The 27,185-nt window shown below is 39.2% G+C and overlaps 1 protein-coding gene across 2 annotated transcripts; it reads left to right on the top strand.

Annotated features, from left to right (window-relative positions):
• Nucleotides 1-443: 443 nt before the first annotated feature.
• On the top strand, nt 444-26,468 carry RIOK1 (RIO kinase 1). Of its 2 annotated transcripts, XM_078368424.1 has the most exons (18): nt 444-717; nt 3,538-3,624; nt 3,757-3,958; nt 5,996-6,086; nt 7,631-7,700; nt 9,899-9,941; nt 12,072-12,164; nt 13,756-13,868; nt 13,962-14,042; nt 15,559-15,645; nt 16,036-16,173; nt 16,533-16,636; nt 16,865-16,971; nt 19,448-19,513; nt 20,415-20,534; nt 21,518-21,571; nt 22,856-23,008; nt 25,900-26,468. In XM_078368424.1, the coding sequence occupies exons 1-18, from the start codon at nt 647-649 to the stop codon at nt 26,008-26,010; spliced, it is 1,791 nt and encodes a 596-aa protein (XP_078224550.1). In that variant the 5' UTR covers nt 444-646; the 3' UTR covers nt 26,011-26,468. The 2 variants fall into 2 exon arrangements, with proteins under 2 accessions (XP_078224550.1, XP_002746291.1); XM_002746245.6 differs by lacking the exon at nt 3,538-3,624.
• Nucleotides 26,469-27,185: the final 717 nt, after the last annotated feature.

Here is a 27,185-nt window from a genome sequence, read left to right as displayed (position 1 = left end):
GAGAGAGAACGCTTTTCAACCTCCTCCACCGGGGAGTCTCACAAACTCGCAATCCGGCTCCCTGGGCGCTGGAACGCCCCATGTGACGTCCGCTCGCGCCGGCGGATCTCGGCGGGGACAGGCGCAGCCCGCGAGGCCAGAGCGACCCCAGGTCCGTCCTCCCAGAGAGAAGTTAGGAGGGTACGACCCCCTGGGCGGAACACTGTGGAGTAGCTGGCGCCTCCTGCCGCAGTAAACACAAAATAGAGTACAAAAACGAAAACTCCGGGAAGAAACGGCCAGCACCGGCCTCGCCGGGCTGGCTACTCAACACGCCTACCTCAGAGCGGGTAACGTCCACTGATCCCATACAACGTTACATTCAGAGCTAGCTCCGAACGCTCAGCCCTGCTCAGGGGCGGGACTTCTGCTCAAGTCAGACTTCCGGGCGGGGCGGGGCTTCCGGTTGGGGAGCCAGGGCGGCCTATCTGTCAGCGGCGTATCTGTTGGTCAGGTTTTCCCGTTGCACGTGGTGGCTACTGTTGGCTTCTGAATGGTTTGTAAGGCCGAGATTCACGCCGAAGCCGTTGGATCGGTCGCGGGTACATCCGCCTGAGCCGTTTCTGTCCCAGTGCAGAGCGGCGGCCTCCCGCGGCTCCTTTCAATCATGGACTACCGGCGGCTGCTCATGAGCAGGGTGGTCCCCGGGCAGTTCGACGACGCGGACTCCTCCGACAGGTAGGCGACTGTACAGTGCACTGGGTCTGGTTACTGCTCTCTCCTTGTCCACCCCCGTGAGCAGTGGACTCTTGTTTGTGGTTTAGAGGAAGACTAGCAGTTCAGCACTCAGCGTCTTGACATTTTGCCTGTTTCTGCATCCCAGCCGGATCTTTCTCCCAGTTCATCGCAGAGTTAGTGAAAGCCACTTGTCAAGGGAGTCTGCGGTTCCCAGGTTGGTTAGCGTCACTGGGAGGCAGAATTGGGGATAGCGATTAGGAAACACAGGTGTTTGCGTTTTAACCACATGTAGCGTTCAACAAATACTGAACACTTAATATGTATCACGTTCTGTCCTGGGCGCCGGAGATAGTGATGAACAAGACGAACCAAGTTCCTGATGTCATGGAACTTTACCTTCTACATGAAAGGGAGGGCACACCATTTAAAAACCAAATAACGATTCGACTATGCAAGCCGTTTAATATACTAAGTGCTGACTGAATGGGTAGGGAAAGGTTAAGTCCAGATTTTAATGACAAAGAGCTAATCTTGGCAAGAGCAGAGGGAACTGTATTTCACACAGAAGGGACAGCAAGCGCAAAGGCCCCGAGGCCAGAGTGCCTAGAGCAGTGAAGGTAGTTGAGAAGATTGATAGGGTGTTGATAGAGAAGTAAGAAGGGGGCCAGATCATGGAGACCCTTACAGGCGATGGTGAACAGTTCAGATATTAATCTGGGTCTTATGGAAAGCCATAGGAGGGATTTTAGCAGAAGAATGACATTATTTAATTTGCGATTTAAAGGAATCATGCTTCTATGTAGATGATGTTCATGGAGGGCGGGAGTGGAGCCGAGAGATCAGTTCGAAGTAATAAGGTAATCAGATTCAAAATGGTGGGGACTAGAGCTCGGATCCTAAAGATATGTTTTTGGAGGTAGAAGTGGTAGGGTTTGGTGGTAGTTTGGTCGTGGAGTCTGGGGAAAGAGGAATGAAGGATAACTCCTGCCTACAAGCTAAATGAAACATATTGGAGTTATTTTGGAATTCCAGGAAAACAGTTTGTACTTTATGTTTACAGTGATCATTCATTACATGTAGATTTTATTAATTATTGGGGATGTTTTTAATAAATATATGTATGTTGACTGCTTTCTGTGTGTCAGATCTAGTCTTGGGTGGTAGGGAGGCATTGGTAAACACCATCCTGCATGACCCAGAGCTTGCATCCTGGCAGGGGAAACCGAAATTATTAAATAATTAGACAAACTATTTGTATTAGAATTTGGTAAGTAATACAAAAGAGAAGTGGGTGCAAAATAAGGAAGGCTTCCTTAAGCAAGTGATAGTGAGCTGATACTTGAAGGATGAGTAGGGGTTAGCCAGAGAAAGGGGAAGGGCATTCCAGTTTTATGGTTCCAGAGAAGTGTACAGAAAGCCTTAGGGAAGAAGTTAAGCAGCAGAAGAAACATAGCCAGCACAGCTGATGGGTAGTTAATGGTAATAAGAGGGCACTAATTTACCATCCACCCCAGGGTATTGTAAGGATACACCAGTGATTTTCCATCAGGGAAAATGTTGCATCCCAACCTCTACCCAGGGGCTTTTGGCAATTTCTGGAGACGTCTTTATTTGTCACAGCTGGAGGTGGTGGTGCATTAGTGGCATCTGGTAGGTAGAGGCCAGAGGTTTGCTGCTAAACATCCTACAGCGCAGAAGACGGTGTCCCACAATGAAGAATTATCTGTCAAAGTTACAACTTTAACATGCCTCTCTAGGCAATTCTACTATCAATCTATGGAGCATATGTATGAAGTCCTGGTAAATAGCAAGTGTTTAATGATTATCTGTTCTCTTCTTCCATGTGTCCATGGGAGCCCTCGGAGCCACGGCTAATTAATAAATTGGGATTGATAATCTGAATTTACTTAAACTCATGTCTGTTTTTCAGCTGGTAGCTCATATTATCAGCTGCTTTTTTATGGTTTCTGTCCTTATTCTGTACAGGAGAGGTCAAAACTGATAGTCCCCTGTTGAATTTGGCCTGAAGACATGTTTTGTTTGGTATGCACAGTTACTTGTGAAAATTGACTATGCCAGTTAAGGGATAGATTTTTACACAGAAATCCAGACTTCCTAGCTTCTCTTGAAAAATTAAAATCTGATAACACTAGGCCTGAATCCTCATATGGCCAAAAAAAAAAGAAAACCCTTACTAGTTGTACTCCCTTTACCCTAGACCTCTTTTCCCAGTTTGCCCGCGCCCACTTCTATCACTTCTATCGTGCAGCCTACTTCACTCATTTATAGTGCCTGGCCCCTGTATTCATCATTTCTTCCCATCACGAACAAGGATGATTTGGAGTTCTTTGTGGAACATAAAGCTTGATGTAACTTCTTTTGTTGCAAAGTGTTATCAAGTTCAAAGTAAGGCTGCCTTAGACTTATTCCCAAATATTTTGTCAGAAAGCTTTTTTTTTTTTTTTTAAAGAGACAGGGTTTCAGTCTGTTGCCCAGGCTGGAGTACAGTGGCACAATCATGGCTCACTGTAGCCATGAACACCTGGGCTCAAGCGAATCCTATGGCCTCAGCCTCCCAAGTATCTGGGATAAAAAGTGCAAGCCACTGCACCGGCCTTTTTTCCCTCTGTCTTTTTTTTTTTTTTTTTTTTTAACAGAAAAATTTTCCTCTTCTTAAAGCAACTCTGTGAATGATTTTCTTAGAGTCAAGTCCGGCATACCGGTCTGCATTGTTTATTTAGCAGAGAAGACAACAATGTAAATTCTAACTTCACTAAGGCAGAACCAGATTTAACACATGATGTGCTTCTTGACTAGTAGGATTTGGGCATGGAGAATGAGCAAACAGCTGCAAGAGAACCGGAAAACAGGAGAACGTGGTTTTAAGAAGATGGAGCTTATTGGAAGGTGTATTGTATATAAATATATAATCTATTTTAGGTTTATCAATATTTTAAACTCATAAGTAATTAAACATGTGAGTTCAGTTAGGGTGTGTGTAAATTCTGTTATGAAATAATAAAACATTATTATTTCTAGTGAAAACAGAGACTCGAAGACAGTCAAAGGGAAGGATGACCTTCTGTTTGCAGACCTTCAAGACAATGTGAATGAGAATGGTGAAGGTGAAATAGAAGATGAGGAGGAGGAGGGTTACGATGATGACGATGATTGGGACTGGGATGAAGGAGTTGGAAAACTTACCAAGGGCTGTTCCCGGAATGGAGGAAGCAACCCACAGGTATTTTATAAAGGATTCTGCACATCCTTACATAGTCTGCTTATGTCTTCTTTTTTAAAAAGCTGTTTTATGAATCTGGAATTGAATAACTAAATATTTTCTTCATGTTACCTTGTCCTATAGCCACAACCTTTACTGATTTTCACTTTTCATCCTTTCTATGTTTCTGATAATTTCTTGGGTATGGATTCTTTCTAGAATCTGTAAATTTAAAAAGTTATTTAAGGTTTCATGAGATTGTGAGCTTAAAATCTGCATGGGAAACGGCATGAATTGGCAGTTTACTACAAATGGCTGGGAAATATGGTAAAAAAGTTTAGCCTCATTAGTAATTAAAGAAATTTGTAGAGATGCCATTTCTTCATCTTTGAAACTGGTAAAGACAAAATATATCATTGATGGTCAAGTAAATAGGTGTACTTACTTGTAGGATAAACTAGTATGTGATAAAAAACTTTAAAAACTTCAGAATAATTTGACTTAGCAATTCTATGAGTGTGCAAAGACTTAGTTACAAGAATGATCCTCCAGGATTGTTTATGATAGAGGAACATTGGAAACAACCTTGAACTGGATTAAACATGCTGTGGGACTGATTCACACAATGAGGCATGATACATCTTTTAAGATGTTGTAATGGAAGACTATTAATGAGATAGGAATATGTTTATGATTATTTACCATGTGCAAAAAACAAGTTACCAAACCATGTACAGCTGCTTCTCATACTGTAAGTACCGAGTGTGTTAGGAGTTTGTAGGGCCATAGGATAAAAATGGTACATCTTCCTAAAGCATAAAGGTTAATCCAATAGTCTTCCTTTGACTATTAAAATGGCTATGTCGGCTGGGCACAGTGGCTCACCCCAGTAATCCCAGCACTTTGGGAGGCCGAGGTGGGTGGATCACCTGAAATCAGGAGTTTCGCAGCCTGGCCAATATGGCAAAAGCCTGTCTGTAACTAAAACTACGAAAATTAGCCAGGCGTGGTGGCTGGAGCCTGTAATCCCAGCTTCCTGGGCTGAGGCTGGAGAATTGCCTGAACTTAGGAGGTGGAGGTTGCAGTGAGCCAAGATTAAGCCACTGAACTCCAGTCTGGGCAACAGAGTGAGACTGTCTCAAAAAACAACAACAATAAAATGGCTGTATCATGGACCCGAATGCATGCATTTTTAAATAACCACATTTTAAGTAACAAGAAATTTCTCATTTTCAGATCATTTTGTTTTGGTGACTTCTTTGAGCAATTTCATTATTTAAGTTTGTACATAGCACCAGTCTAAGTGCTAAGCCTTATTCTTAATCTTTCTCTTTCTTTAGACATTGGGCCCAAAATGAAATTCTGAACCAGCTTAACGTTGATCTTAGCTCTTTATTATATACTTTGGGGGTAAATGAACATAGTCAAATTTTAAATCTATAAACCAGTCAAATTAGGAAAATAGGCTGGTTGTGGTGGCTCACGCCTGTAATCCCAGCACTTTGGTGGGAGGCTGAGGAGGGTGGATCACAACGTCAGGAGTTCGAGTCCAGTCTGGCTAAGATAGTGAAACCCTGTCTCTACCAAAAATACAAAAATTAGCCAGGCTTGGTGGCAGGTGCCTATAATCCTAGCTACTCGGGAGGCTGAAGCAGGAGAATAGCTTGAACTGGGGAGGCAGATGTTGCAGTGAACTGAGATTGCCCCACTGCACTCTAGCCTGGGCAACGGAGCAAGACTCTGTCTCAAAAAAAAAAAAAAAAAAAATTAGAAAAATACATTTAATTTTAGTCTGTTATTTTTAAAGAGGAATCACAGAGAAGTTAAAAAAAAAAGGATTATGCAGACTCTTTGTTTTAGTCAATAACTTTAACCTTTTGTTTCAAATGTTCTTTAAAAAAAATTTTGAGCCAATTTGATTGACTCTTACCTTTCCTTAAGGTAGTCCTCTAAGTATTGACGCTTTAATAGCTAACTATGAAGTAAGGAAATGTGATGGTGAATCTTAGGTTTGTGTTTACAACTAGTACCTTAGACTCTGGAACTCATCTCTTCTAGGCAAATCGACAGACCTCCAACAGCAGTTCAGCCAAAATGTCTACTCCAGCAGACAAAGTCTTACGGAAATTTGAGAATAAAATTAATTTAGGTGAGTTTACAAAATATATTATTTTCCTGGGATAAGAGGACATTTTTCAAAAACCATTAAGTGTATAATTTTATCAGATGAAGGCCGGGCGCAGTGGCTCACGCCTGTAATCCCATCACTTTGGGAGGCTGAGGTGGGTGACTCACCTGAGGTCAGGAGTTTGAGACCAGCCTGACCAACATAGTGAAACCCTCTCTCTACTAAATACAAAATTAACTGGGTGTGGTGGTGCATGCTTGTAATCCCAGCTACTTGGGAGGTTGAGGCAGGAGAAGCCCCTTGAACCTGGAAGGTAGAGGTTGCAGTGAGCCGAGATTGTGCCATTGCACTCCAACCTGGGCAATAGGAGTGAAAGTCTGTCTCAAAAAAAAAAGAAAGAAAAAGAAAAATGAATGTATTCAAGTGTTACTGACTCAATAATGTTTAGAGAAAATTTGAATCTTAGTGATTTAAAAACATAACTTTAGGAATAGACTTTAGCTTATGCTATTTTAGTTGTTTTCCCACTTGTAGGAATATAATGTTATAAAAACCCATTTAAGTTATTGCCTGTTCTGTTTAAGTTTTTTTTTTTGAGACAGGGTCTCAGTCTGTCACCCAAGCTGGAGTGCACTGGCACAGTCTTGGCTCACTGAAACCTCCACTTCCGGGGTTCAGGCAGTCCTCCTACCTCAGCCTTCCAAGTAGCTGAGACCACAGGTGCACACCACCACACGGGGCTAATTTGTATTTTCTGTAGACAGGGTTTCTCCACGTTGACCAGGCTGGTCTTGAACTCTTGAGCTCAAGCGATCCACCTACCTTGGCCTCCCAAAGTGTTGGGATTACATGTGTGAGCCACTGTGCCCACACTGTTTTAGATTTTGTAATGGGGTTATCTCATAGTAGGATGTTGAAAATACTAGGGTATTGAATATAGTTACATTTTGTTTCACTAGAGACTTTGTATATAGGTGTTAATTATTTAGTGACCTGTTCATAGCTAGGCATCAAAATGTTGATTTGAATGATCACTTCTTAGAAAATGCAAGAGAGGGATGGATGGAGGGAGGGAGGGAAGGAAGGAAGGCCATTTTTCTATTCTTGGGCCTCTTCACTCTAAACCTAGCACAGTGTTTCTCATGTAAGCTCTCATTGCATGCTAAATTAATGTGTTTTAGGGTCTTCTTTGCCTATTATAACTTGAAGAGAAACAAGTTTTTAGAATTAAACTTTAAATTCAGACAGATATGTTAGTCATGTGGAATACTAGCAAGTGTCTGAAATTTATTATGCAAATATAGTATTTTTGAAGAATTTCTGCAACTGGAATTCAGTTATTACAGCCGTAGTGAAGACAGTGACAACACTTATGAAGGAAACACTGTTTAGTTCCTACCTTGAAAAACATTAAACTGTTTTCATTACTAAACTGTATTCTATCTACAATAAAATATTTAGAAAGTATAGAAGAGAAGGAAGAGGGAGAAATACCCCGTTCAGCAACTCTGTTAATGTCTTTTTGTCTTACATATTGTTTACATTGTGGGTTTCTTGTATTTTAGATAAGCTAAATGTTACTGATTCTGTCATAAATAAAGTCACCGAAAAGTCTAGACAAAAGGAAGCAGATATGTAAGTAATATTTTAATAATAAGCATGGATGACAGAGACTAATCTAGATTAAACAGCATCTTGATCATAATTCTTTTACAGAGGTTGTTCATTTGTATACTTAAACCAATCATTCTTTCGTGTGTATGTGTGTGTGTGTGTGTGTGTGTTTTTTCCTTAGTGGATAGCCTATGCCTTTGTGAATTAAAAATATTAATGAATCTTGGCTGGGTGTAGTGGCTCATGCTTGTAATCCCAGCACTTTGAGAGGCTGAGGTAGGTGGATCACTTGAGGCCAGGAGTTTGAGACCAGCCTGGCCAATATGGTGAAACCCTGTCTCTACTAAAAATACAAAAATTAGCTGGGCACGGTGGTGCGTGCCTGTTGTCTCAGCTACTTGAGAGGCTGAGGCATGAGGATCACTTGAACCTGGGAGGCAGAGGTTGCAGTGAGCCAAGATTGTGTCACTGCCCTCTAGCCTGTGCGACAGAGTGAGACTCTAGCTCAAAAATAAATAAATAAAATAAAAATTAATGAATTTTTAAAAATACATAGTAAAACTATAATCTCATGAAATTTACAAATATGTTCTCATGAGGGGAACAGTGTTTGTGGATTTCAGTTTAAACTAAAATGTGTGGCTGGGCGCGGTGGCTCAAGCCTGTAATCCCAGCACTTTGGGAGGCTGAGGCGGGTGGATCACGAGGTCAAGAGATCGAGACCAACCTGGTCAACATGGTGAAACCCCGTCTCTACTAAAAATACAAAAATTAGCTGGGCACGGTGGTGCGTGCCTGTTGTCTCAGCTACTTGGGAGGCTGAGGCAGGGGAATTGCTTGAACCCAGAAGGCGGAGGTTGCAGTGAGCCAAGATCACGCCATTGCACTCCAGCCTGGGTAACAAGAGCGAAACTCCGTCTCAAAAAAAAAAAAGAATTATTCTTTCCCATGAAGTATTTTTAAAAATTTAAGGGAAGACTGTAAATTAAATAATGATGTAACTGAGAACTGTTTCTGTTTACACTTCTGTTCTCAAAACCAATTGTTTAAGATCTGGCTAACTTCCTTTATATGCTAATAACTCTAAAGTACTATCACTATATTCTAGAAAACGACACTAAAATCATACAGCTAACTGTGAGAAGTGAACTTAAAAGCCAGCTTTCTTCCGATTTATTGCTATGTCCAAGAGGTATCAGCTTTTTGAGATACACCATAGTCGTTTGTTATTTCTTCAGTGTCTGAATCTTTGTGTTGAAACTTTTATTAGTTTAGGTTAGTGTGCTAGGTGGAGTCACACTCAGTGTATAAGCGGAAACAAATCAGAGTTTGCATTTGAAGACTGTCTTGAAATGATTTTAAAAAACAAAAAACTTGTGTCTTAGAGAATGACTCTAAAGAGAAGGCCTTGTAAACAACTAATTCTATGTGGAGGCTGAGGCAGCAGGAATATTTGAGCTCAGAAGTCAATGTCTGGCCTAGGTAACATAGTGAGATGCTATCTCTTTAAAAAACAAAAAGGCGGGCCGGGCGCGGTGGCTCAGGCCTATAATCCCAGCACTTTACGAGGCCGAAGCGGGTGGATCACCAGGTCAAGACATCGAGACCATCCTGGTCAACATGGTGAAACCCCGTCTCTACTAAAAATACAAAAAATTAGCTGGGCATGGTGGCATATGCCTGTAATCCCAGCTACTTAGGAGGCTGAGGCAGGAGAATTGCCTGAACCCAGGAGGCGGAGGTTGCAGTGAGCCGAGATCGCGCCATTGCACTCCAGCCTGAGTAACAAGAGCGAAACTCCGTCTCAAAAACAAAAACAAAAACAAAAACAAAAAAACGAAAAGGCAAGACTTTAATTCTGTACTAATAGAATCATTAAAGATTTGAAGGACAGTACACATATACTCAGTGTTTTCTCTTTTCCAGCATAGTTTACTTTACCCTGGCTGCTCTTTGATACTTCTGAAATATGATTAAATTTTTCTCTTCACTGCATACATACTCCTTTTGCCGAAATACAGAATTGAATTTTGCATATTCAGGGGAAATGAAGAAAGTTTCATTGAGTAGTGAAAAATCTACAGTCATGTCATAAAATCTGTTATATAAAGAAACGACTTACTTAGGAATTTTTACAAAATTACCGATATTTAGAAACTTCATTTTGGCTTCTGACTGAATTTTGAATGTGTTAACTATACGTTTTTGTTTTTGGTTAGGTATCGCATCAAAGATAAGGCAGACAGAGCAACTGTAGAACAGGTACAATTTCAATGTGTTGCAAACTCTTCTTTTTAATTAGCATTTCTTTTCTCTTTGAATTGTAGTTTGCTTTTTATTCTTTTTGCTTAATGCTAATGTTAAAATTACTCCTTTTATAGTTTTGAGTTTAGAGATGCACATTTTGCTTTTATAGAACTATTGGATGAATTAGAGTCATGGTCCTTCAGTGGCCTTGCAGAGCCACCATAGGATGCTTTCCCCTTCTTGGAGAGATTATCAGACTAGCAGTCTTTCAGGAATGGTCCATAGGAATCATGTGAGCTTTCCCAGAAGATAGGTAGGTTATCTGCCACAAAGCAGGAAGGGTGGATGTGAAAGAGAGAGGGTCAGATAACGTCTTCAAATTTCCAATTAGAAATCCTTTCTTTGCTTAGAAATTATGCTTGTTTTATTCTTTCTATTCAAGAATGGAGAAAAATTGGCCCCTAATTTTCCTGCATACAAAAGAATGTGATTGGATGTTAGCCTTGGCCCAGATTTTTGATGCGAAGAAAGTGATAAAAAGAGTCAGAACATTGCCTCTGCCACCTACCGCTCCTCTCCCCCACCCATACACACAAACATATGTTCCAAATTCCACCATTAGACAGAAGCAGGGTCTGGGGTCTGTGTCTTCATTGTCCTCTAGTTTATTTTGTGATTTATTTTCATAATTGAAAACAAAGTATGATTTACCTCACAAAGATGAGATAGCCTTAAGTTTTAAAGACCCTAAGTAACTTTAGGGTTATTTTTGGCAGAAAATTCTCTTTTTCTTTCAAAATTAATTTTGAATGATAGGGTACATAGCTTGAGTCTTCAGGTGTCTATGTAAAATATATGCTTGCCTATAAATTTATCATTTGTTTTTCCCTGTTTTGTTCTTACGTCATTTCTTCCTATGCCCCTTACTTGTGTGACTGCCAACTTTGCAGACGCACAGTTCTGTACCTAGAGGCTCAGCCAGCTGCCTTCCCCTCTTTGCTTATCTGTGCAGTAGAGAAGGAATGGAAATTAGTGCCTTTTCATTCTTCTCTAGTTGCAATGGTTGTGGTTTGGCTTTTAGTCCTATAGTCTGCCCAGGTGCTTTTGTTTATATTAACCTCAGGTTTCTGGTGTGACACTAGCCACTTCATTGAAGGTAAAGCATAGTTGAGTTTGGCTAGTTTATACTGTCTCGCCCCATGGGGCTAGAGGGCCTAGATTGGTATCCTCAGAAATTGCATACAAATATTTGGCTGCTTTAGTTTCTGAGATGAACAAGAACAGCCTTTAAATTCACTGCCTTCTGTTTGTTAGAGAAGATTTTGAAATCCTTTTTACTCAAGATTGACTACTCTGGCTTGAAGGAGACTTTTACCATGATTTACTCATCTATAGTGGCAGGGGTCTGCAGATTCTTGAAAGGACCAACTAGTAAATACATGTGAGCGTTGTGGCTCACATGTAATTTCTGTTGATTTTTTTTTTCAAAGCAATCCTTTAAAAGTAAAATGCATTCTTAGCTTGCAGGCTAAGGAAAAACAAGCTATGGCCTGATTTGGTCCATGGGCCAGAGAGTGCTGACCCCTAATTTAAAGCCGCCTGTCCATGGCAATAACCACTGGGCACTTGAGATATGCTATACATGCAAAAGACGCACCAGAGTTCGGAGACTTAGTGTCAAAAACAAGGATTCTCTCAATGATGATTTTTTTTTGTATTGATACAGGTTGAACAGATAGCATTTTAGATATTTTGAGTTAAAAATATATATTAAAATAATTTCACCTGATTCTTTTTACATTCAGTGTAGTGACTAGAACATGTAATACTATTTATGTAGTTTACATTATATTTTTACTAGCTAATAGCCTAGGGTTCATTTCTGCTTCCCTTGGACTTGGTAACCTTTGATTTCCATGACTGGATGAACTTGTTACTTGGTTGCCTTTGGTTCCTATGGCCTTTACCTGACATTTTACTGATTAACAATTAGAGTGAATAAAAGTCCCAAATAGTGACTCTCATTTGGTCAACCAGGGTAGTGTAGTACAGTTAAGCTCTGCTGTTTATTAATCATCACAGGTTTTAATGAGAAAGATTGGGTACTGTCTTTCAGAACTTTTCAATTTTTGCATTTCTTTTTAGGTGTTGGATCCCAGAACAAGAATGATTTTGTTTAAGATGTTGACTAGAGGAATCATAACAGAGATAAATGGCTGCATTAGCACGGGGAAAGAAGTGAGCTCCTCTTTGGATGATTGAATATTTAGTTTTCTTATTTCAGATACCAAATGAAACGATGGCACTTAGTACTGCATTATGCCTTGAAAAAGAAAGAAAAACAAAGCTATACACATTAATATTTATGGTTAGAGAGGAAGTTATACCTATGACTAAGCCTTTTCACTACTGCTGCTGCATTGTATCATTGAGTCTAACTAGTTGTTCCCAGTAGTAAGTTGAGATGCTCAGATTATTATAGGCCTGAGTTCTAATAAAATAAATTACTCATGGGGCCAGGGGTTTATGGTTATGTTTCTATGAGTCAGCAAATCTTTCTTATTTCTTTCTTTACATATGGATATACTGTTTTCTGTTTGTTAGAGAAGACTTTGAAATCCTTTTGACTCAAAATGGACTTCTCTGGCTTGAAGGAAACTCTTACCATGATTTACTTATCTCATCTATAATGGCAGGGGTCTGCAGACCCTTGAAAGGGCCAACCAATAAATATGTATGAGTATTGTAGCTCCCATATAGTTTTTATTGATTTTTTTTTTTTTTTTAAAGAAATTCTTTAAAAGTGTAAAACCCATTCTGCTGGAAGCAGTTCTCAGTAAAATTCAATTTATAAATCACTGGATTAAAAAAATTTTTTTTTTTTTAAACAGAGTCTTGACAGAGTCTTTTTTTTTTTTTTTTTTTTTTGAGACAGTCTCCCAGGCTAGAGTATAGTGGTATGTTCTCGGCTCACTACAAACTCTGGCTCTCAGGTACAAGCAATTCTGCCTCAGCCTCCTGACTAGCTGGGACTACAGCCTGCACCACCACACCCAGCTAATTTTTGCATTTTTAGTAGAGGCAAGGTTTTGCCATGTTGGCCAGGCTGGTCTCAAACTTTTAGCCTAAAGTGATTCGCCCATCTTGGCCTCCCAAAGTGCTGGAATTACAGGCATGAGTCACTACACCTGGCCTAAATCACTGGATTTAAGAATGTCTTTAATTATTTTGCATATACTTGAGATATAAAAAAAGTTTGAAACCACTTCTCCCATATATTTAAATTGGATTTTACTGTACAGTCTTGCATTGCTTAATGAATACTTTCTGAGAAATACATCATTAGGCAAATTTGTCATTATCATAGACATTGTAGAGTGTACTTACACAAACCTAGATAGTATAGCCTGCTGCACTCCTAGGCTATATGGTATAACCTATTGCTCCTAGGTTACAAATCTGTACAGCAGGTTTCTGTACTGAATACTGCGGCAGTTGTAACACAATGGTAAATATTTATCTAAAGGTAGAAAAGTTACAGTAAAAATACCTGTTATAATCTTATGGGATCACCTCATATATGCAGTCTGTTACCTGTCACTGACTAAAACGTTATGTGGCACATGACTATATTTGTATACTGGAGCTATATTTACTGTCCTTTTGATATAATATTTCATATTTTAATTCACATCTTCAAAAGGCAGTGGTATTTCTTATTCATGTTCCTTTAGTTCACTTGACTTTGAGGTTAGAATCAAATTGATTGAAAAAGTAACACTAGTTATTTAATGTAAACTTCATTTTCTTGGTTTTTGACTTAAAATAGGCTAATGTATACCATGCTAACACAGCAAATGGAGAGAACAGAGCAATCAAAATTTATAAAACTTCTATTTTGGTGTTCAAAGATCGGGATAAGTATGTAAGTGGGGAATTCAGGTAAGTTCAGATTTTTCCCTCCAGTTGGTTTAACTTTTGTTTCCTAAAACAATAATGGAATGATTTAAATAATAAATATTTTTCTTATTCAAGATTTCGTCATGGCTATTGTAAAGGAAACCCTAGGAAAATGGTGAAAACTTGGGCAGAAAAAGAAATGAGGAACTTAATCAGGTGACTGTCCGGGGCGTGTGTGTATCTGTCCTGTGCTCTGCACTTGAGCATCAGCCCTTCCTCCCGGCAGATCCCAGTGTGGTTCTGCCCAAATGTAGGGACTTGTTAGGGCTTCATTTTTGTTATATCTGCTGAAGTAAGCAGAGACAACACATTTCTGGACAAATAGAGATTGTTTGCTATTCTGTTGTTTTCTATTCTGAGCATCCATTACAGAAGATTACTGCCACAATTCATACTTATTCCACAAAGCTAGATAATTCGGAAGGCCTTGGAAGCCATTGAAAACATTTATTGCAGCACTGTTCACAATAGCAAAGACTTGGAACCAACCCAAATGCCTATCAATGGTAGACTGGATAAAGAAAATATGGCACATATACACCATGGAATACTATGCAGCCACAAAAACGGATGAGTTCATGTCTTTTGTAGGGACATGGATGAAGCTGTACTTACATGTACTTACATCATTTTTAGCAAACTGACACAAGAACAGAAACCCAAACACCACCTGTTCTCACTCATAAGTGGGTATTAAACAATGAGAACACATGGACACAGGGAGAGGAACATCACACACTGGGGCCTGTTGGGGTGGTGGGGCTAGGGGAGGGATTGCAGGGATCGGGGGATTGGGGAGGGATAACATTAGGAGAAATACCTAATATAGATGACTGGGGGGATGGATGCAGCAAACCACCATGGCACGTGTATACCTATGTAACAAACCTGCATGTTCTGCACATGTACCCTAGAACTTAAAGTATAATTTAAAAAGAAAAGAATTTATACTGAGGATAATAAGGAACTGTTATAGGATTGTAAGCAGGAAAGTGACACAATCAGGTGGTGATAATGCTCTGTCACATTTTCATAGGTATTGGAGTTCTAGGCAAATCTCGTTAGGTCATGCACTCTCTGTTTATCATAGTTTCCTTTTCTTATTTCAGTTCAGTTTTGGACACTTTTATATATTCTTTGTTTGCACTGACACCTTTTTATCAGGTAAAGGCCTCATCTAGTTGAGATTGAAGTTTTCTGAAAATTATGGAGTATTTAAAATGTCATGACTTTATATGCTATACACAGGTGATGCATGGATAGTGTAGTACTGATCAAGTACTGCTCATTTTGAAAGTCTTTTGTGCTCAACAAGCTATTAGGTATGAGTCCAGCTATTTTTCAGGCTAATCAACTCAAAAGATAATTGTGGACATATCTCCTCCATTGCAAGATGCACATTTTTTTCAGTTTAACATCTCTGGAATTGGTTTGGGAATTACAGGTTATAGGATTATAGTAATAGCTTAATTGCTAGTGTTTTGTCATTCTCGGTGGTACATAGTGGTGCCACTTAAAATCATCTTAGACTTTATGAAATATTATAATACACTTAAGAGGCCTTGGTGCTGTTTTTTAACAGCAATATTAATCTTGTGACTGCGGTCATTGTAGTTTATTTAGATGCGTTTTCAACTTTTCAGTTGTCCTTTTATTTGTTATAATATCACAGGCTAAACACAGCAGAGATACCATGTCCAGAACCAATCATGTTAAGAAGTCATGTTCTTGTCATGAGCTTTATCGGTAAAGATGACATGTAAGTACAGGGAAGGCCTAATAACTGCATTCTCAGAAATGTATTTTTAAGTGCTTTGAGTTTATCCACTCTATGATTATTTCAATTTGAATAGCTTCTTTTATGAATCTTTCCCACTGTATTAGTGCATAAGTGTTATCAATTGATTCTACCTTTTTAAGTATGAAAATGCTTCAGCATGAGGAGCAAGTTAGTCCTGTGTTGGAGGGATGTGTGTTGGGAAAGCATCTATTTGCTGGTACCTTCTTGGTGTATCTGCATTGAGGCAAATTGTCTCACATACAGCTCACATGATGAGTTGTAGAAGAGAAGGGCATGCAACAGTATAGTAAGAAGTGAGAAAACATGTTCTTGGTCATTTTATCTTAGTTCATTTTCTTTTAATTCAAGGCCTGCACCACTCTTGAAAAATATCCAGTTATCAGAATCCAAGGCTCGGGAGTTGTACCTGCAGGTCATTCAATACATGAGAAGAATGTATCAGGATGCCAGACTGGTCCATGCAGATCTCAGTGAATTTAACATGCTGTGAGTGTATTTTGTCTCTTAGGAACTGCCTGTAAGTTGTTTTGTATCCTTTAAAATGATGAAATCACAGTCCAAGAAGTCACACCACCTTCTGAAGTTTTATTGTTGGCTTCCAAATGGTATAAGATAAGATTCCTTTTTTCAGTGACCTTAGTCATGGAATTGACCACTTGGATCAATAACAGTGAATGGACTTTGGAAATTTTCCCAGTTTTCATCCGTTAGTCAAGATGGCCTCATCTTATCTACCGTGGTCATTTTATGAATTACTTCCCTTGCTCTTAAGAGGAGAATTTATTTTGAACAAAAAGCATAGTAAAGTACCAGCATCCCACAGCTTCTGTGTCTCTGGCCAACAGGTACCACGGTGGAGGTGTGTATATCATTGATGTTTCTCAGTCGGTGGAGCACGACCACCCACATGCCTTGGAGTTCTTGAGAAAGGACTGCGCCAATGTCAATGGTCAGTAGAAATGGGAATTTTTGAAACAGGTCGTTGGTCTCTGTTGGTTTTGTACTCATATAAGCAGTTGGCATAAAATTTTCTCACTAAATTGTTTGATGCAGTGACACTTAAACCATTTGCTGGGAGATGGTATATAATTTTATCTCCTTGTTTCTCTAAAAGGTAATTGGAATAATAACCTTTTTCCTCATAAAAGCTTATCATTAATGTTTTTCCTTCTGACAGATTTCTTTATGAAGCACAGTGTTGCCGTCATGACTGTGCGGGAGCTCTTTGAATTTGTCACAGATCCATCCATTACACATGAGAACATGGAGGCTTATCTCTCAAAGGTGAGATGGGGAGAGGAAGGAAGAACAGAAAGTAGCAGTGCAGGTTCGGTATCTCTTACCTAAAATGCTTGGGACCAGAAGTATTTCGGATTTTGGATTTTTCTGAATTTTGAAAGATTTTCCTTGAGCTTTCCCCAGTTGAGCATCCCAAATATCAAAATCCAAACTCCTCACTGCTCTTTTCACATTTCATTTGAGCATCACGTTGGTGCTCAAAAAGTTTTGGATTTTGGAGTATTCCAGATTTTTGATGTTTGGATTTGGGATGCTAACCAGTAATGATTTGCATTTGCTTGACACTTCTGAGGGACTCAGATTGGTTACTGCAGTTTATTCATTTTGACAGCTTCCTGAGACCTTTTCCTTCTTACTTAACAGATGAGGAGTCAAAAATATAGCAAAACAGCCAACAGCCAATGGTAAAGCCCAGTCTCTCTCTCTTTTTTTTTTCTCCCAAAGTGCTGGGATTACAGACATGAGCCACTGAGCCTGGCCTAGGATTTCTTCTTTTAAGACTGAATGATAGTTCAGTGTATGTATATAGTACATTTTGTTTATCCATTCATCTGTGGATGGACATACGGGTTGCTTGTGCCTTCTGACTATTCTGAATAATGCTGTTATGAAAATGGATGTATCTCTCTTCAAGACCTTGCTTCCAGTTCTTTTGAACATATACCCAGAAGTAGAATCGCTGGATCAAATGATATTTCTATTTTCAAGTTTCTGAGGAACCCACCGTACTGTTTACTGTAGTGGCTGCACCATTTTACATTACTACTACAGTGCACAAGGGTTTCACTTTCTCCACATCATCATCAGCACTTATTATTAATCTCCATACCCCCATCAACACCCATTATTTTGTTTTTGTTTTGTTTTGTTTTGTTTTGACAATGAGAGACCCCCTAATGAGTGTGAGGTATATGTTATTCTGGTTTTTGGTTTGTGTTTCTCTGATGACTAGTAACGTTGAGCATCTTTTCATGTGCTTCTTGGCCGTTTATATATTTTCTTTGGAGAAATGTCTTTTTTTTTTTTTTTTTTTTAAAGAGGCCGGGCCTCTGTGTCACTCAGTCTGGAGTACAGTGGTACAGTCCTGGGTCACTACAGCCTCAACCTTCTACTCAAGCAGTCCTCCTGCCTCAGCCTGCTGGTATTATGGGCGCACACCATGATTCCCAGCTAATTTTTTTTTTTCTTTTACGTTTTGTTGGGACAGGATTTCACTGTGTTTTCATCTGGTCTTAAACTCCTTGTCTTAAGCAGTCCTCCCATCTCAGCCTCCCAGAGTTCTGCAGTTACAGGCATGAGCCACAGTGTCCAGCCCCATGTCTTTTATTTTAATTGGGTTTTTTGCTGTTGTTGAGTTGTAGTTGTTTGTATTTTTTGGATATATCAGATATATGATTCGTAAGTATTTCTTCTGTGATTTGTCTTTTCACTCTGTTGATTTCATCCTTTGATGCACAGAAGTTTTAAATTTTGATGTGATCCAGTTTATCTATTTTAATTTTTGTCTCTGAATTACAGAGTTTTGAACACATGGCATGTATGCCTCTACACAGGTTTTCAGGTTTTTGTTTTTTTTTTTTGAGACGGAGTGTTGTTCTGTCACCCAGGCTGGAATGCAATGGCGTAATCTTGGCTCACTGCAACCTCTGCCTCCTGGGTTCAAGCGATTTTCCTGCTTCAGCCTCCTGAGTAGCTGGGATTATAGGCACCTGCCATCATGCCTGGCTAACTTTTGTATTTTTATAGAGACAGGGTTTCACCATGCTGACCATGGCTGGTCTTGAACTCCTGACCTCAGGTGATCCACCTGCCTCAGCCTCCCAAAGTGCTAGGATTACAGGCACGAGCCACTGTGCCCAGGTCAGCCTGATTTTTATGTCTAAACTTAAATAAAAGACTCTGCTCCTACATTTTTTTTTCTTTTTATATAGAGAAGAGAATAGACACTCAATTTTACAAGCCAAAAGAACCCTTTGGAATCTTTATCATCTTTGTTTCAGTCATTGTTTGCTCAGAGAGCTGTTTTTGGTGGTTTATACTGCAGCAGCCAAAGAGCCATGTCACTCAAGATTTACAGCCAGCCAGCCTTCTTTGCAATTGCCTTCACAATTGCTTAGGATTTAAGGATTGATTCTTTCTTTAGGTCTCTGTATTCCTCAGTAAATGCTTTTGCTAATTATTTGAATTTAGTAAAAGTAGCATAACTTTTGAAAAAGGGGGGCTAGGAATCCCCTTAGGCTAGAAGAGTTTGGTTTATTCTGTTACTTTTGGTTGATGGCAGACTTTTTGGTGAGGTCTGTGCTAGAAAGCTAACCTGTACCATTAGAGCTCACTAAGTGCTTTAGAAATGTGAGGAGGTGATACTTACAAAGAGTGGAACAAGTTTATACCAAAACCAGGGCGTGGATGTATCTTCTGCAGCTTGAATGTAAAAGAAAGTCATTTTTGTTTTCTTTCCAAGGCCATGGAAATAGCATCTCAGAGGACCAAGGAAGAAAGGTCTAGCCAAGATCATGTGGATGAAGAGGTAGGGTTTGTTATCTATTTACAGCCTTTGGCAACACTTGTGTTTTGAGGTCTTTTTTTGTTTTAATATTTTAATTTTTTTGTTTTTGTTTTAATATTAGAGCATAAACTTGATTTAAATAGATAAGCAGTTTTTTCAAATAATGGTAATATTTCCTTGAGATGTATTATGGTAAATTATTTAAGTGAGCCAAGTTGGATAGTTTACATTTCACTGTATTGGTCCACTCCGCAACTTGTTAGCCTATTGTCCTAGATGGAGAAAATTTTTAAAGAGCCTGTTAGGATATAGTAGTCAAGAAGGAAAAGCCTATTTTTACTTTGCAAATATGAGTTTTTAAATGACTTATATATTGATTCTAGAAATGTTGTAGATTTTAAATACTGTGCTTTGATAAAAATGAGTCAGGGTGTTTTTTTGTGAAGGAGCCATAGTAGGCTTTTAAAAAAAATTCTCAGCTCTCAGCAGTTGACTGAGGTGCCCTGCGTTTGTTGGCAGTTCTCCAGCTTTTTCACTGGAGCAGCTGGGTGCGTTTTGTAAGGCATAGCCAGGCAGTGCTTGCCAACTCTAATTCTACCCCTTTCCCTCCTGCTCAGAAAAGGTTTTTGGAACACGAAGGAGAAGTGTTACTCTAAGGATAGCCTTGAATCAGCTCTAATGTTTTTTTTCCCCTTCCTTTCAGTAAGTCATACGCAAAATTTAATGTTCTATCATTAGTAGCATTACTTTTGGGACACCACAGCACAGATGGGACACCAGTGTGTGCAGACAGAATGGCCCAGCATCAGTGTTGGGGATGAATGAATACATGGAGTCCCCTGTAACCTGATGGATGAGTATGCTGTGTGAATGTGAGAAGTATATGAATAACAGTTTTGATTTTGCTTTTCCTCTCTGTTAGGTGTTTAAGCGAGCATATATTCCTAGAACCTTGAATGAAGTAAAAGATTATGAGAGGGATATGGACATAATTATGAAATTGAAGGAAGAGGACATGGCCATGAATGCCCAACAAGACAATGTAAGTAGCATGGTTTGTATATAGCAAGCAGCTCTTCCAGCGTATTAGGGGCCTGTCCCAAACCTATTTGGGCCTTTTAAGTTCCCCTAATCATGAATATTGGCTTCTGAACTAGTGAGATGACTAGCTCCATCTGTGTTAACTCACGTGCACATTGAATGTAAAGGGAATTCCTTGGAATTTATGAGAGGAGGTACCACATTTGAATGAGTCCAACAAGCTATAATTATAGAAACAAGATGATTCAGATAGAAATCTAGGCTATTAATGGTTATTATATTAGGTTCTTTTACATATATTTCTTTAATATACATCATTTAAGAAAAATTTCTTTTTGGTAATGGGCCAGATAGTAAATATTTTAGGTTTTGCAAGCCAAGAAACAAAATTGAAGTGATTACGTAGGTCCTTATGTAACAAAAGAAAAAACCCTCAATTTTTATTTGTGAAATTAGAAATACTTTAATAATAACTGAATACAGGTTTGTGTAATACAAGTATACTAGAGAAGAATGGAATTATTTGATGAGGGGCAGATAATATTTGCTTAGTTGGGTCTAAAAGTTTGTGTTTGCTATCTTCAAACTGGTTGCAAATGTTTATCTGTAAAAACTACCAGGTAGGCCAGGTGCAGTGGCTCATGCCTGTAATCCCAATACTTTGAGAGGTTAAGGTGGGTGTATCACTTGAGGTCAGGAATTTGAGAGCAACCTGGCCAACATGGTGAAACCCCATCTCTACTAAAAATACAAAAATTAGCCAACTACCAGGTGGCTGGTTGGATTTGGCCAGTACATCTGGTAGACAGAAATAGTGTCCATATTCTAAACTTCCTGTGTTACAGTGAGATTAATTTTAGATGCCTTTTTATAATCATAGGAGATAGTATTTAGCTCACATTGTTCTTAATAGTGCAATATGCATATTTCACTGTCTAGTTTTGTGTTGATTGTTTTGTTTTTTTTTTTCCTTTTGGTTACAAGATTCTATACCAAACTGTCACAGGATTGAAGAAAGATTTGTCAGGAGTTCAGAAGGTATGAAGAACATGTGTTACTGTGTGTTTATGTGAAAACACTTTTAAAGGATATAAAACTCTAGTTGTGTTATTTTTTATTTAATATCATTAGAACTACATTAATGCTATTTTGTTCAAATTTTATAATTGCTTACAAAGTCCATGGACATCTTCTGAAATGCCCTTTTTGTGTTCTTTCTAAACACAAATTGATTTATTTTTCATTCTGTCTCTGAATTGTTCTGTTGTTGCAGGTGAGATATTTATCTTTTTGTATCCTAGTTGTCATTTGTGGGGTTATTAATGGTAGCCATTGTGCTTCTTAATGGTTTTTCCAACTGGCTTAGGGAAACAGTATAGAATGTGGTCTCCTACCAGGATATTACTTGTTAAAAAACAGTGTCAGGAGTTCAGCAGTCCTGCTGTGCTGGATTCCTGTAATGTTCTTTTTTCTTAAAACAATCTTGTTTTGTTTTACATTTTAGAAGGGTAGGGATTAAGTAATTCTAACTTAGGCAGTCATAAAAGCAGTCTTTATCTTTTTAAATCTTCCTAATTGAAGACTCAAATAAAGGATCACAGTTTGCTTTCTTAAAATCAAACTGATTTGAATTTAATTCAAACCGTGGAATGAATTTTAGGGGAATTCTGGTATTTTGTATTTCTGAGTTATAATAAAAGGTGTCATAAGGAAGTTCCACTTTGGATTCTAAAGCATGAAGATTTTATTGCAGTGAGCTAGAAAATCTTGTGTACAATTGACTTCTAAAGATATGTCTTTTTTTCTTATATAAAGGAAACCCTTACTCTCTTAAGAACTACTAGGAAGCACTGTATTAGACAACTGCTAAATTTCAGGAAGTAATGAAAATTTCTCGTCTCTGAATATTGTTTTCCCTCTCAGTTGGATTAGTTTATTGCTAGAAATGTGTTCACAGGAAAACAGCTGTGAAATTATCTGTATAAATCTATATTTTTTTACCTCTGTGTGTATTTCACCTCTTTCCCAATCCCAACTAAAGGCTCCCAATTAGCTGAAAGTAGCAGAACAGCTGTGTCATTGGTCTAGGTCCCCCAGTCAAGCCCTGGTTCCTTCATTTAGGTATGTTCTTGAGCCTCACTTGGAATGGCTGCTTTCATATTTCCTTCCTGATGTTCATTCTGGCGTTTTGATGTTTCAGTACAGGATGTAAGTTTTAGCATATTATTTGTAAACCAAAAATCTGAATTCTGGCATTAACACATTTAACAACAACACATAACTAATTGGTTTAGAATAACATGGTTCTTTCATAATTTCAAGGTCCCTGCACTCCTAGAAAATCAAGTGGAGGAAAAGACTTGTTCTGATTCAGAAGATATTGGAAGCTCTGAGTGCTCTGACACAGACTCTGAAGAGCAGGGAGATCATGCTCGCCCCAAGAAACACACCACTGACCCCGACATTGATAAAAAGGTAAGCAATGAAGTACATTCCCCTTTTTTTTTTTAGAGACGGAGTCTTGCTCTGTCATCCAGGCTGGCGTGCAGTGGCACAATCTTGGCTCACTGCAACCTCTGCCCGCCCCCCAGGTTCAAGTGATTCTCCTGCCTCAGCCTCCCGAGTAGCTGGGACTATAGGTGAGCGCCTCTATATACAGCTAATTTTTGTATTTTTAGTAGAGATGAGGTTTCACCACGTTGGCCAGGATGATCTCGATCTCTTGACCTCATGATCCACCTGCCTTGGCCTCCCAAAGTGCTCGGATTACAGATGTGAACCCCCACGCCCAGCCTCCCTTTTTCTTTAGTGTGGGAGCACAGCCGCTCTCACGTTTCTTTGCTCAAGGATCTAGCTAGATCATGATGGCTGAAAACATTATTGGTAAGTACCTCTAATTACAGTTTAAATAGCTAAGTGTGAACTTGACTTTTAGTGGTAACATTATCTAGAGATTGGGCTGGCCATTGGAGCACCTTGGTCATTGCCTAAAGACAGCACACACTAAACTCAATACATTTCACATGAAGCACAAGGAGCTGACCAGGGTAAATACTGAAGAGCCATTTCAGGGAGATTTATAGTCCAGCTGATGTTTCTGGAATCTAAACGACTATATAATAGTTCCCCCACCCATGCTTTCACTTTCTTCTGTTTAAGTTCCCTGTAGTCAGCCATCGTTTGCAAATATTAAATGGATGGAAAATTCCAGAAGTAAACAATTTATAGGTTTTAAATTGCACACTGTCCTAAGTAGTGTGATGAAGTTCATGCTGTCCTCCTCTATCCTGCCTGGGATGTGAATCATCACATTGTCCAGCGTCTTCACACTGTCAACACTCCCCACTCGTTAGTCATTGAGTAGTCTTGGCTCTCAGTTCAGCTGCTGTGGTGTTGTGGTGCCTGTGTGCAAGTAACCCTTACTTTGCTTAATAAGAGCCATAAATTACAAGAGTAATGATGTTGGAATTTCAGGTATGCCTAAGGGAAGCCATAAAGTTCTTCCTTTAAGTGAAAAGGTGACCATTCTTAACAAGGAACTCACACCTGTAATCCTAGCACTTTGGGAGGCCAAGGAGGGATGATCACTCGAGACCAGTCTGAGCAACAAAGTGATACCTATCTCTGTTAAAACATTGCCGATGAGCACCTGTAGTCCCAGACACTTGGGAGGCTAAGGCAAGAGGATCCCTTGAGCCCAGAACTGATCATGCCACTGTATGCCAGCCTGGGTGACAGAGTGAGATTCTGTCTCAAATCAATAAGGAAAGGGAAAAGAATCATATGCTGAAGCTGCTGAGACCTATGGTGAGAGTCTTATCTGTGAAACTGTGAAGAAGGAAAAAGATGTTTGTGCTGGTTTTGCTCATCCCAAACTGCAAAAGTAAGAGCCATAGTATGTGATAATTGCTTGGTTAAGATGGAAAAGGCATTAAATTTGTGGCTGAAACATGTAAACAAAAACATCTTCCAGCATTTGATGGCACCATGTTGCACCAGAAAGCACTGAGCCTATATGAAGGTTTCAAAGGTTTCAGCAAGAGTTCCCCTGGAATGAATTCACCAGGCCATTTACTGGAATAGCTACACAGATTCCGGAATAGATTTGGACTAAAAAATAGGAAAATTACTGGAGAGGCTGCATCTGCCAATTAATAAGCTACTGTCACATGAGTATGATACTATGGGATATTTTGAGAGAGAGAGACCACATTCAGATAACTTTTATTATATTTTTATTCTATTTTATTATTAGTTATGATCTCTTACTGTGCCTAATTTATAAGTTAAACCTCATCATAGGTATGTATGTATAGGAAAAAGCATAGTATATATAGGGTTTGGCACTATCCATGGTTTTAAGCATCCACTGAGGGTCTTGGAACATATCCCCCATGGATAAGAAGGGACTTCTGTATTTCTTTAATCCTCAGCCATAGACATAAGAGACATGGCTAACTGAATGCAGTGTAACTATTACTCTTCCATCTTAGTCCAATCCTTTAAACCTTATGCAATGTGGGTCCCAAGACTCCTGAGAAACATAATCAGCTGCTAGCGTATTTTCTCGTATTTCTATTAGAAACAAATATTTTGTCTTTTTCTGATGTTTATTTCTGTTAGAATACGGAACTTGTAAAGAAAAGTATTTGCAAACGTTGAATAACATTCTTAGGGATATTTCTGCTCGGCTGTCTTCAAATTTCTATTAAGGAAGCTCAAAGTCAGTTATGGTGGCTCATGCCTGTAGTCTCAGCTGCTAGGGAGGTTGAGGCAAGAGGATTGCTTGAGCCCAGGAGCTTGAGGCTGCAGTGTACAGTGATCATGCCACTGTCCTCCAGCCTGGGCGACGAGTGAGTCCCTGTCTCTAAAAAGAAAAAGCTCAAAGACAGTTTTCACCCCAAGTTCCTCTACCAACCCATAATCATTTTCTTTCTTTTTTTTTTTTTTTACATTATATTCACTTTTATTCTTCATTTATATTTTGTTTAGTTATAATAATAATAATACTCCAGGTAGGCCTAGTGGCTCATGCCTATAATCCCAGCATTTTGGGAGATTGAGGTGGGCGGATCACTTGAGCCCAGGAGTTCAAGACCAGCCTGAGCAATCTGGCAAAGCCCCATCTCTACCAAAAAATACCCCCCAAAAAACCTAGCCAGGTGTGGTGGTGCAGACTTGTCCCAGCTACTCAGGAGCTGAGGTAGGAGGATTGCTGGAGCCCAGGAGGTGGAGGCTGAAGTGAACCATGGTCACGCCACTGTACTCCAGCCTGGGTGACAGAGCAAGACCCTGTCTAAGGAAAAAAACAAAAAATACATATTCCAAATGAATGAAATTTGTTTTTGTTTGTTTGTTTTTTACAGGAAAGAAAAAAGATGGTCAAGGAAGCCCAGAGAGAGAAAAGAAAAAACAAAATTCCTAAACATGTGAAAAAAAGAAAAGAGAAGACAGCCAAGACGAAAAAAGGCAGATAGAATGAGAACTGTATTATGTACAGTCATTTTCATCAGTTCATTTTCTCGCCTGAACCCTAAGCTGCATCTGGAAGATGGCTTATTGATTTTAACCAAATTGTCTTCACGGCACTGTCTGTGAAGACTGATTCAAATGTTTTCATGTAATTATGTAAAAAGCTCTAAGCTCTAGAGTCTAGATCCAGTCACTGACTCTGTCTGGTGTTGACAGAGGATTTATTTAAGCTATTATTCTAATGAAGAACTTTGTACATTTTTATTTTTGTATATTTTCTCCTACAAATATGTTTTTGGAAGCGTGATCACTATTTAAATGTAATCAACATCTGTAACTCTTACATGAGTGTCCAGAGGCATTCAGGGGAAAATTGGTTTTGCTTTCTCTATATGCACCAGAGACCCATCTGAGGTCATCTGATTAGAGGGCCATGTTTATATAAAGGGAATTTCACTCACAATTCAGCTGGCTGTTGATTTAATCATTCACTGCAACTCTGCCCTTGTGTGTACCGGTGATCACTTGTAATGCTCTTACACTTCATCTTTAATGTTCTTTTTGGAGCTAGGACTTCTCAGTTCCTAGCTCCGAAATTCAATCATTTGGCATGTTCTTTCCTCAAAAATTTGAGAATTTTAATTGCTAGGGCTATAGCAGAAAACAAAATAGACAAATTCTGTATTTGGGTAGTTTACATTTTGATAGGAAAATAAGACCTTAACCAAAATAAGTAAAAAGCGGCATATAAGCAGGTGGTAAATTCTATGGAGAGAAATAATGCAGAGATGTGAGAGTGTCAATAGATGTGGGAGTTTGTAGTTTAAAATAGGGTTCCTGGAAAGACCTTACTGAGGGGCACGATTTGAGCAAATACTTGAAGAAGGTGAATGGTGTGCATATCAGGAAGGAAGAACATGCCAGGCAAAGCAACCAGCAGTTGCAAAGCCTTGAGGCAGAATTGTACGTAACATCTTCCAGAAACAGGGCTAGGACATCCTCATCAAGGGAGAAAGCAGTAGATGCAATCAGGTAGTGTAAGGCCGTGGGAGGGTTTTGAGCAGGGGAGTGATATGATCTGACTTCTGTTTTAAAAGGATCACCCTGGCCTCTGTGGAGAATTGACCAGGAAGCAAGGCTGGGAGACCAGTGGGTATGTTCACTGAAGTAAACCCAAGCA

The sequence above is a fragment of the Callithrix jacchus genome, chromosome 4, assembly GCF_049354715.1.
Source record: "Callithrix jacchus isolate 240 chromosome 4, calJac240_pri, whole genome shotgun sequence".
In the NCBI taxonomy this organism is placed as follows: Eukaryota; Metazoa; Chordata; class Mammalia; order Primates; family Cebidae; genus Callithrix; species Callithrix jacchus.
Note: the sequence above shows the minus strand (reverse complement) of the source record. Positions and strands in the feature narration are given on the sequence as shown.

What these genes read in the sequence shown, in the direction of transcription:
- RIOK1 (XM_078368424.1), top strand. Translation starts at nt 647, where the DNA reads ATGGACTACCGGCGGCTGCTCATGAGCAGGGTGGTCCCCGGGCAGTTC. An exon ending in TATGTAAGTGGGGAATTCAG is followed by an intron (nt 13,869 to 13,961) that starts GTAAGTTCAGAT and finishes TTCTTATTCAAG; the next exon opens with ATTTCGTCATGGCTATTGTA. An exon ending in AAGATCATGTGGATGAAGAG is followed by an intron (nt 19,514 to 20,414) that starts GTAGGGTTTGTT and finishes CCTCTCTGTTAG; the next exon opens with GTGTTTAAGCGAGCATATAT.